The following is a 12016-nucleotide window of genomic DNA, read 5'->3' as shown; positions in this document are numbered from 1 at the left end:
AGAGGAAACTGTGTTACCTACATAAACAATAGTATCATCAGCATACAATGATATTCACTAATTTCCTGAGCCAGTGGTTTGGGGAAAGAAAAAATAGTAATGGCTAAAGGGGTCAGCTCTGATGGGTTCCCCTACATAGAGAAGGACTATTTCTTATGCAGAACATTACCAGTTTGTGCATAAGAGTTTGTGATGGTTGTCTACAACCACACAATTGAAAGACTCTGGTAATATTTATTTAAGTTTGTGTAAATTAAATATAGTAGGGTTTTATACTCCCATCTCATTAGTTTATAATTATTGAAGTTGGTGGTTAATGTGGTTAATCCATTATGCCAAGTAAAATTATAAATAATGGTGCATATAACTGATTAACATTGGTTCGTCAGTAATTCTTTTTTCTGTTTTTTTTGTTTGTTTGTTTTTGAGTTACCTGTCTGTTGGTTTGAGCAAAAGAGGAAGCTGAGGGTGGAGCTGGTTTAAGTGCAGAGGTCAGTCAAGTGGAATTAACCATTTGTGACCACATGGGGGAATGGGTTCTTTTTTGTGTTTTTAAGTATAATTACTCTCTCTGGCATCCCCTGTGGCATTTAAAATGGTTTGCTCAGTCAGGTTGAACAGGTCAGTAGGTTGAGTTCTGGTATTTTGTTAAGCATATCTCTTGTGTAAAGTTTTGTTTAGTTGACATCTTTTATGGGCCCACTGATTTCCTAGAATAGCTTACTTTCATGAGTTTGATTTATATCACTTTTTTTGTCCTTTTTGGGGTACAATAAAACCCACAGTTTAAAAATACACCCGTGTCTATATGTTCTTGGCTGTTGGGTCCCTGATAGAGTTTTATCATAATGATGACTTGCATTCACAGGCCAAATTTGTACCTAATCTAAAATAATTCCACTTTAACCCAACAAATTTTGACTGGCATTCAATAGAACCAATTCATAGAACCAAGCAGGAAGAGTCACTACGTGCCACATAAATATGTGATACACTGTCTGATGTTAAACGAGGCTTAATAAAACTGATTTGATCAATGTTCATCAGTTTCGTCCAATGTACTGCTAACAAAGTAGCAAGTACTTTAACATCCCCATTCAGGAGGAAGAGAGGTGTGTAATTACCTCATTAAGTTAAATACTTATTTGGCAAACCTGTGTTATGACTTTTGCATCCCATTAATATAAGTATTAATCATATCCAACCATGGGGGTCTCAATTTAGTTTAAAAAAAGACATAGCTTTGATGGAAATTTGATCTCAATTTACCTTAACAAAAGCCATCCTTAACTCTTCTACAGAGAAGGGGGGTATTGAGTGACTCAGATTCATTATCAGTGGCATAAATCGCTGTGTGGTAGGCAGGTATAGGACCCCAATGCAGAACTCGTAAGAAAGGACTGAACTCAAAATACTCAACTTTATTTGCTGGTTAACTCAGGGAAAACATACGAAATATAAATTGGGCTGGTTAGGAGCCAGGAATACACTAATTAGGAAGAAACTCAGAAACAACATGGGAAACCCGGAGCAAGGAACCAAAGCATGAGGGGAGCTGATGACAACACAACAAAGAACTGAGGAAAACAAAGATAATATATACACAAGAGGTAATGAGAAGAGATTGGAACAACCGGGGAGAACAGGTGAACTGAAACACACTAACGAGACAAGGCGAAGTAGACAATATAAAGGGCTGCCAAAGTAAAACAGGAAGTAGCTATGGAAACAGAATTGCAGACTTGACACAATACAGGGAAGGCAGACGCACTGAGGAAGGGAACATCTGTTCTAGAGGAACATGAACTGGACATAGGAACCACAGACAGACACGGGGACACACAGATGGAGACAGAAACACAACAGAGGCAGGAACACTCAGGGAATAATATAAAAGCTAAAGAAGAACCAAAACCCTAGGAATATAAATATCGTAAGACAAACCATGAATTACGAAAAGAGAGATTTCAAAACCCTCGGTCCCAGACCCAAGGGCCATGACTTCATGACAGTCAGACAGAGAAGGCAGGTTGAGTTCTTGAAGAAAATACAAGCATTATATTGTGTGATATTTCAGATGTAGAGAATAGAATAAAGAGTTTTAAATGCTGCATTGTGTAACATAAGAGTCTATAAAATAAGAGGTGTTTTAAAGGCAATGACATTGGAGTATTCTTTATAGTCTTAAACCTAGCAGATGACTGTTTCTGGGTGCTTTAAAACTATATTCTGGCTTTGTGCAATAAGAACACCATTATGCATCTTAACAAACAGTTCAGTTCAAGTCACTGCTATACTTTCCTGTAAAGCCTCAGAGAATCTGACTTCTTGTTGTGCCTGAAGCAGGATCAAAATATTTTTCAAGTGAGTTTCTGCTAAGTCTATTTTTATTAAGGCAAGATGAAAACAAGATTGAGAAATCTATAGGACAGCCCTTTACGCCATCCCATAAATCTTGGGTTGTCTACTAAGTCTGCCTTAAATTCTGTGAATTTCTTTTTAGTTGTTCTTTGACAAAAACACAAATATTATACTGGTTTAGAAGATGATGGCCAATGTGTCACTCTGGAAGGGTGTGAAATGTGCTGATTTGATATCTCAGAGATGGACTTAGATGAGTTTATATGACACTGAAAAATTTGCTATAAGAAGGATCTGAATCCCTACCTTTATCTGTCCTTTGGAGCAGGGCTCACTACAGACTGAGCGAACCATGTCACTGCTGTTCATCCACAGTTTGTTGTCATCAATGCTCAAGATGCCCTCGCTCCACGACCCCACATTTATGTAGTCATAGCGATTATCACCCACGCTCTGTAAATTCATGATGTCATACCTGGATGTTTAGAGAGATGGAGGAGCATGTATTAAAACATTTATTAAGTGAGAAAAGGGGAAAAAAGGATAGAGTGGGAAAGAGGTAGAGCGATGGGTTATTTAATGATAACTCCACAGCTTAGCAACTTTTTTTCTTATCTAAAGTCACAAACTGCTTACAACTCTGTTATGCAACATCAAGAGCTCATACCAGTGCACAGCGCATACTGAACCAGGATGTGCTGCACCTAACCTCCAGCTGACAGAGGAATGACACGGGTGTGTTTTCTGACTGTCAAATGTTGTCTGTTGGACTGTAAAGAGATGAAAGTGGCTGCCACAGCGGACAATCCACTAAATCTGTTCCAGTCCGGACTAATTACATCCTTTCATGCTCAAGATTGGTGCACAAGTGTGTGCTAATGAGTAGGAGAGCGGGAGAAGGGAGAAACGCAGATGACCAAGATGGTGATTTCAAATCTCTATTTCCATTTCGTGCCTTTTGTTTTAATATTCTTACTAGATTCTTCATCCTCTTACCTTCCTGGAGTGTCTCCATTTTCATCAAAATAAATCTCCTCTCCTGAGACTCCTCTGAAGGATGTCTTGAGAAGGTAGTCCAGCAGCTTGCTGCCATCGATAGGATCCATAGCCTCACAGAGCCCTGTCTGTCCTGGACATAGCTCCTTGTGCATATCATGGAGGCCATGGGCCATGGCATAGATGGCATTGATGACAAAGCCCATCTTACTATCCTGAACATAGTTCTCCTGCAGACTCTCATTCCCTGTCAGAGATGAAAGAACAGGTCGTCAAACAGTTGAAAGAATTCTGAAGTGCAAGTGTAGAAAACTGGCTTCAAAGCAGAAAGAGAGAGAGAGAGAAATGAACTCCAAAAACCAAGGCACTGTGTTAACCTTGATTCACAGTTTTGTGGTTGTTGTTGTAGTTTCTTTTTTTCTGTCACTCTCTTCCACTCTTCTTAACCTGATTCCAAAAAACATGTTTTTTTAATGTCTTTTGTGTTGCTGTACTCAAAGCATTAGAAGTATGATGAAATTTGAAAAAGACCTAAAGAACAGAGAAACAGACTCTTTTTTTCTTTTCTTTTCTTTTCTTTTCTTTTTTTTTTTCTTTTTGCAGCAAAATATGTTAGCATTGATGCCCAAAAGCTCAATAGGAAACAGATGAGGAGAACAGCCAGTGCCTGGGAAAATCCTCAGACTGTTTGTGCAAGTTGTATTTCAGTCATCTAAAGACACTGTCCCACAGTCACAGCTCAGTGTTTGGCAGAATGGTGGAAAAATAATAGATTTCTCCTAAACTATATTTATCTTTGCCTCATTTGACAGTGCATTTAAAATACTGATGTGCTTTGTTTGTGACATCAACATGCACACACAGTGGGGGGAAACACAAGGATGCAGCCATGTGTTTGTGTCAGCAGTGTGTGCCAAGTGAGCGATTCCTTTGTGCAGCTTTCTAGTATATACATCAATTTTTGTTTTCTTTCTTCCTCCTTGCACAGTCCAAACAAGCAAGTGCTTTGCACTGGAGTTTGACTGATGAATTTCTCACTTTAACAGAGTCTGAGCCTGTCAGGATGGAGACGTCTACCCGTTTGACTAAATCACAGATATTACAGAGAGCGTTGTGTTTAAAAAAGCATCAGTCAAACTCGTCCTGTCTTGGAGGAGTCAAATGCGAACAAAGTGCAAGTGAAATTCAAACAGATGCTGTTTTAATAATCATGTCTCGAAAGATGCACTTACCACCACGAAGATCTTTGGAATATAAGAGGTTTGTAAACGTGTGATACAAAGTAGAAAAGGATCCATAACCTTACAGCTCTGAGAAGTTAACAGTCATCACAAACCACTAATTGATTTTTATTTATCATTTGATTAGAAGCATGCGACCAATTTATCTAACTGCCGTTCTGCAGGGTGGATTTGTCATGAGCAATTTTTGAATAGTGGTTGGAAAGCTATTAACAAGTCAAGAACACAATTTACCGTGATCACCTTTTGCAAGCAAATGGAGAGAATATTCATGGAGGAAAACACAGGGGGGGGGGGGGGGGGGGGGGGGGGGTCACAGTTTTTGTTATTATTCATAATTTTTGCTCTCATATTTATGGTCATATTTAACCCTCTGGTCTCACAGGTAAAAGAAAAGAAGACAGTGCCTGAAAAACAAAACTGTCTGACTAGTCATTGTTTAGAAAAAATCCACTCCTATCTATAAACATCAGACATATGAACATATGAATATTTTGTCATATCCTACCAGAGCAGACTTTTTTGTAGTTCTTCTTTTCCTGGGGATGGCCCAGGAGGCGGCACTGAAAACGATACTGCCAGAACTCCGGGAACCAGGGGTTCCTGGTGTTGGTGTCCAGACGCAGCTTTAGGTAGTAGTCATCAAAGGACTTGACCACCTCTGACTGGAGCTTCATTGTGATTCCTCCCTCTGCTTCCTGCTCATAACCCTCCACAACTTCGTAACGGTCTGCCCATCCATCACTACAGGAGCAAGAGAGAAAGCAGAGACTGTGATCTGATGATCATAGGGAGGACAGCAAAAGACTATGGAGAAGATCTGAAGAAGAATTAAATGTCATAATCAAGAGAGGCACTGCTAGACACTGATGATACTCTGTGCCTGTCACTGTCATAGTTGTTTTATAACGGATTGTTGAATATTATAATTTGTAATTAGCTATGAATTCAAATCGACAAACTCTTCACAAAAGCTGCTTTATTCGTTCAGTCAACACAGTGTAAACAAAGAAGGGCTGCTGCTGTGTACCACTACATCTCCTAGAGCCAGGATACTCAACTTGCTTTGCTTGGGGCACTTTTGCTAAATGGCAGGTGGTCAGGGCCAACTTAATATTATTATTATTATTAAAGCCCGAGCACAAAATGTGCGAAGGCCCTATTGTAATTAAATGTTAGATTTCATCTTTCTTTCCCATCTCTTTTAACTGGCGTTAATAACACAAATTTGTTACAAGAACTCGTACTAAGGCCTATAAAACAAATAAATTATCATAATCATCCATCATCAATCAACCATAGGTGGGCCACAAGATCAAAGGTCACAGTCCCAGCAGATCAGCTGATCTTAATGCCAGCCTGCATCAGCTGATGGCTCGGCTGATACCCTTCTAGTTGCTCCATGAGTATCCAGTTGGCAAATCTCACACAGGCATACAAGTTACACTGCAACTAACCTCCACCCCAGCCTCTTCTTTTCCTATTATGTGTGATTTAATGAGTGCCATATCTGTTGTCACTGATGCCTGCTATGTTTTGTATGGGAAGTCTTGTTAAAATGCTCTCCCTGCATCCAGCTCTCGACGTTTGTATTTGGAAAGGCAGAAAGGTCCCAAAACAGAGCCATACCACCAAATTTAGCAGTCCTGGCTGAAATATTTTACTGTAATCAAAAGCTGTATATGCATTTTGGTTGCCGATGTATCTGTTACATGTGAAAATGAATTATAATATGGCTGGCAGGCCTGCTGTCATCCTGCTGCGGGCCTCTTTTGTCTCACAGGCTGTAAATTAAGTATCACTGTACGAGTAGACGGATTGTCTGCTTTAGTCATAATCATATTAGTCAGGAGAGGATAGGTATTTAGCACAAGCACAAAGAAATAAGTAATACCAAATCATTAAACTGAAATCACTGCACTAAATCACTATTATCACGGTCCAGATCATTAACTTTTAGCAGTAGAGCCGCCCTCAGAGCAAAATCACATTCTTTAGTTCCTTATTAAAAGTTTTTTTAGTGATCACTAAAGCACAGAACAATATTTCTCTTTAAAGAGGCAAAAATGATGACAGAAAAGCATCATAGCACAAGTCAAAACTCTAAATCAGGCTCTATTTTTATTTAAATAAGATTCCAACACAAATAGGTAGACTGCAGCCTCTGCTCTTGTACAGTGCTAAATTAGCATGGCAGTTTGGGGACTTATCTCAAGTCCCCTGCAGCAAACCTCAATTTAAGAAGACCGTAATCATCTCAGCAATAGCGCCTCAACAATACATGCAGACTTTACACAATCACTTCAGCTTCCCTGTTTGTTTACTTTTGTAACCCTCTGTGCAAGAATTTCTAGCCTACTGAGCTAATTTGATTTGGGCTCTAAGAGAGATTGAAAACACCAGTGATGGGGACACCGAAAAACAAATTAAGAGATAAATAACACCACAATGAACTCTCTCTTTCTCCCTGTCCCACAGAAAGCTTCCAGCAGTACTGCTCTTTAGAGTTTGCTCTCTTTATCTTTTATGTTCTATTTTATGTGAGTTCCAGTCTACTGCCTCGAAGTACCTGAGCTATAGACAGCTACACACCAATTAGATATGACTCACTATCGAACCAATTAGGCACCTCACACACACAGGATGATGGATAAGGACGTGTGCATGTTCGTGCAGGTGCAGGTCGAAGTCTCTGACCTTTTGCTCAACAATTACTGCCAGTCATGAAAAAGGAGACATTCAGACTAATTTGTGAGAATTTATGGTTGAGCTATTTTACCCTTCTCATGCTAAAATTCATGTGGGTTCCTTCAAACACTGAGCCTGCAGGAGATTAAAAGCATTCTAAAAATAAACCCCATGTCATCCAGACATTGTTAAAGTATCTTCAGCTGACCATGATGTTTGACCCTCTGATTCTGTCATCTCTGTACAGACTTTGTGGCCTAAACACACACACACACACACACACTGTGACTAGGAGTTTGAAACTCAAGTAATAGAGATGAAATGTTCTATGTATTTAATTCTGTCAAAAAATTCCTCAAGAATCACAACCAGCAATACTTTTTGCCCCCATCTGCTTTTGGTGTATGATCTACGCCCCTGAGTCTTAATCTATGAATGCACAACCAAACTAATAAAAATGAAATGACAATGCTCGTTATGATGAAGCATTGTTCTTGTATGACAAAAGTTATATTCCAGGGGATAAAACAAACAGTGATAACTTAATGAATAAATAACTAACTGTTGTTGTGGCTTGCGTAGGATGAGTTCAGAAGTTTCACAGCCTAAGGGGAACAAAGCATTCTGAAGTCTATTTCTAATACTTTTGTATTGCTTGCCAAACAGCAGAAGGGTGAGCAGGCTGTGACGGGACTGGGTATTGTCTTTTAATATCATTTGGTCTCTGCACCTTGACGATATCACTGATGCTCATTAGATGAGTGCCGGTGATGTTCTGGGCTGTTTTAATCACCTGTCCTAACACTTCTGAGAGTTCTCGTTTGGATACACATGTTATAATGAGCTGTGATCACTAATTCAAAAAGGCTTGCCCAGTCCAGATTGGTCCAGATGGCTCAAAGCGTATACCGTTGCCAGGCTAAATTATATGTAAAATGAGCAGTTAAAGAAGCCATATTCAATATTTTTAAATGTTAGTTAATAATATATATATTATACTTATATTATACTATATTACTTATTACTATAAGTAATATATTACTATATACTTATATTATACATCGTCATCTTTGCATTTACAGTACTGTATGTACATGCTGTAGGTTAGTTTCAGTGTTTATGTTTGGGCAAGAAACCTCCAGAAATTACACTTGAGAATCGCATTACAACACTGCAATCAAATGTCTGGCATTGCAATTGTTGAAACACAATAAGAAGGTCCTGGGTCTGAATCCACTGGCCAGTTGGGGCCCTTTGGCGTTTGCAAGTTCTCCTTGCATTGGTTCTTTCCATTTTTCTCCAGCTTCCTCCCACAGTCCAAAGACATGCATGTGGGGTTCATTTTTGATTCTAAATTGGCTGTAGGCATGAATGTGAGCTTGAATGGTTGGTTGTCTCTTTGTGTGAGCCCCTTGATAGACTCGCAACCTGTTCCGGGTGTACCCCAGCCCCTCACCATAAGATAGCTGGGATAGGCTCTGGCCCTGTGACCCTAAAGTGGATAAGCATTAAAAAAAAATGGATAGATGGATTCCAAATCAGTAACTTAGGCAAATATAAAAAAATAATAAGCTTAAAAAAAAAGCTCAGTCAGTGCCATCTAACTATGTTTTGGTCAATGTGGTGCATCTAAGAGGAACAGATATGCATATTTGCATAAACTGGATATCAATGTGTAGATTTGTGAGCTTGTATTGGCATATTGCAATGCATCATAAGTTGACAAAGGTGTACTTTGTCTAACCGTTAAAGCAAAAATTATATGAAAAATATTTTTCAATAACTTGTAATGATTGCTCTTCACCAAGGCAGGCTGAGATTCATTAAATTATCCTCTGCTGCATGCAGCTAATATTGTTAAAGACAGAGACGGTGTTAGGTAATTGTGAGTGGGCAAAAAATTACCGCAGTATGGTGTTCTGAAATCACAGCATAACATTTGTTTTCTGTGGGTAACTACAGCAGGCTGTATTTGCCTAAAAGATTTTAAACTCTTTACTTTATTTTGCACTGTATATTTAAATAGCACAATTCAGCTGAGTCATCCTTTTCTTCCTCCTAATTAAGTCAGAGGCACGTGAACTTCATTAGTCCTGGTCACATTTCCTTCATTTACTCCAAGTGAATCCAGTCTTTGTCCTTTCCTCTACATTTAAGTACATGTAGTATAGGGAGAGGTATGAGACTCATACACTAGTTTAAATATTTCTGTTTCTATGTTCCAAGTCATATCAGACATAGCAGGGTAACTGCATTTAATGTGGCCTAATGTGGTCAGTGCACTTCAGGTTTTATCTGAGAGAATAGCAGACTGTTCTTAGATTAAAAGATAGAAGGGGGTAGAAGAAGAGATAGATGGAGAGAGAGAGAGAGAAGTGCTGTTCAACACGCGACATGAATAATGCACAACGCGCTGAAGACATGCTTGACTGTTTCTCACAGTGGAGTTTGTGATGAGGTAAAATGACATTCTCTTTTCTCGCTCGCCTCTCTCAGGATGGTGTTGTCTGGCAGGACTCCAAACAGCTCATCAAAACTGCGGGGCCACCAAAGGGACGCCTAATGGGATCAAATCTGATTTAATGTCACCTCAATGTTCACACCGCGTATCGAAAAGGCCCATTATTGCATAACCTGGGTTAGATATACTTGAGGAACACCTGTTTAAGGAGATTAAGGAGTCACTGCTGTTAGAGAGCATAAAAAAAAAAGAGAGCATAGGTTTGGTAGTTTTCCCACTGAGAGGAGGTAAGAATGCACACAAAATATTGCAATATAATTATTAGTTAATGAAATAGTAATGACAATACCATCCATCCATCCATTCTCTTCCGCTTATCTGGGACCAGGTCGCGGGGGCAGCAGCCTAAGCAGAGAAGCCCAGGCCTACCTCTCCCCAGCCACCTCCACCAGTTCATCCGGAGGGACCCCAAGGCGTTCCCAGGCCAGCCAAGAGATATAATCTCTCCAGCGTGTCCTTGGTCTACCACAGGGTCTCCTCCCAGTGGGACAAGCCACCTCAACTGGCTCCTTTCGATGTAGAGGAGCAGCGGTTCTACTCTGAGCCCCTCCCAAATGGCCGCACTTCTCACCCTATCTCTAAGAGAGAGGCCAGCCACCCTTCAGAGGAAGCTCATTTCTGCCGCTTGCATTCACGATCTTATTCTTTCAGTCACTACCCAAAGCTCGTGACCATAGGTGAAGGTAGGAACGTAGATTGACCAGTAAATCGACAGCTTCGCTTTTACACTCAGCTCCCTCTTCACCATGACAGACCAGTGCAGCATCTCCCTTCTCCCATCACTCGTGAACAAGACTCCAAGATACTTGAACTCCTCCACCTGGGGCAGGAACTCGTCCCTGAGCCGGAGAGGGCACTCCACCCTTTTCCGGCTGAGGACCATAGCCTCAGACTTAGAGGTGCTGATTCTCATGCCAGCCCTTTCACACTCAGCTGCGAGCCATTCCACTGCGAGCTGTAGGCCACCACCTGATGAAGCCAACGGGACCGCATCATCCACAAAGAGCAGAGACAAGATTCTGAGGCCACCAAGGAAGAAGCCTTTCACCACCTGGCTATGCCTAGAAATTCTGTCCATAAAAATTATGAACGGAATCGGTGACAAAGGGCAGCCCTGGAAGAATCCATCACCCACAGGAAACGAGTCCAACTTATTGCCGGCTATACGGACCAAGCTCTCACTGCGGTTGCACAGGGACTGAATGGCCCGCAACAATGGGCCAGACACCCCATATTCCCACAGGACCTCCCACAGGATACCCCGAGGGACGTGGTCGAATACCTTCTCCAAGTCCACAAAGCACATGTGGACTGGTTGGGCAAACTCCCACGCACACTCGAATATCCTCGAGAGGATAAAGAGCTGGTCCAGCGTTCCACAACCAGGACGAAAACTGCATTGTTCCTCTTGGATCCAAGGTTCAACTAACAGGCGGACCCTCCTTTCCAGCACCTTAACATAGACCTTACGGGGGAGGCTGAGGAGTGTGATCCGCCAAAAGTTGGAGCACATCCTCTGGTCTCCCTTCTTAAAGATGGGGACCACTGCCCCGGTCTGCCAATCCAGTGGAACCGCTCAGATCTCCACAGGATGTTGCAGAGGCATGTCAACCAAGACAGCCCTACACCATCCAGAACCTTCATGAACTCAGGGCGAATCTCGTCCACCCCAGGGGCCCTGCCACCAAGGAGTTGTTTAACCACCTCAGTGACCCCACCCCCGGTGATGGGCGAGTCATTCCCCTCATCCCCAGACTCTGCTTCGGGGCAGACAGGCACCAACCACCAACCACCTTGCAGCCACAGCTCTGAGCAGCAGCCTCGACAATGGAGGTGCGGAACATGGTCCATTCAGACTCAATGTCCTCAGCCTCCCTCGGAATGCTGTCGAAGTTCTGCCGGAGGTGGGAGTTGAAGATCTCGCGGACTGGGGTTTCTGCCAGGCATTCCCAACGCACCCTCACAACACATTTAGGTGCGCCAGGTCTGTCCAGCATTTTCCCCCGCCACTTGATCCAACTCACCACCAGGTGGTGATCAGTTGACAGCTCAGCTCCTCTCTTCACCCGAGTGTCCAGAACATATGGCTGCAGATCTGGTGATATGATTACAAAATCAATCATCAACCTAGAGTGTCCTGGTGCCATGTGCACTTATGGACACCCTTATGTTTGAACATGGTGTTTATTATGGACAAACTGTGGTTTGC

The 12016-nt window shown here is 41.6% G+C and overlaps 1 protein-coding gene across 1 annotated transcript in view; it reads right to left on the bottom strand.

Moving 5' to 3' along the window:
* The window catches only part of grm1a (glutamate receptor, metabotropic 1a), a 50887-nt gene that overhangs the window by 12025 nt on the left and 26846 nt on the right, over nucleotides 1-12016 (bottom strand). Inside the window, 3 exon segments of the mRNA XM_030721189.1 lie at nucleotides 2668-2836; nucleotides 3358-3604; nucleotides 5107-5342. Coding sequence (XP_030577049.1) covers nucleotides 2668-2836; nucleotides 3358-3604; nucleotides 5107-5342 — 652 coding nt within the window.

This window comes from Archocentrus centrarchus, chromosome 24 (assembly GCF_007364275.1).
Source record: "Archocentrus centrarchus isolate MPI-CPG fArcCen1 chromosome 24, fArcCen1, whole genome shotgun sequence".
In the NCBI taxonomy this organism is placed as follows: Eukaryota; Metazoa; Chordata; class Actinopteri; order Cichliformes; family Cichlidae; genus Archocentrus; species Archocentrus centrarchus.
The sequence above is the reverse complement of the archived record's forward strand: the minus strand, read 5'-3'. Positions and strand labels throughout refer to the sequence as shown.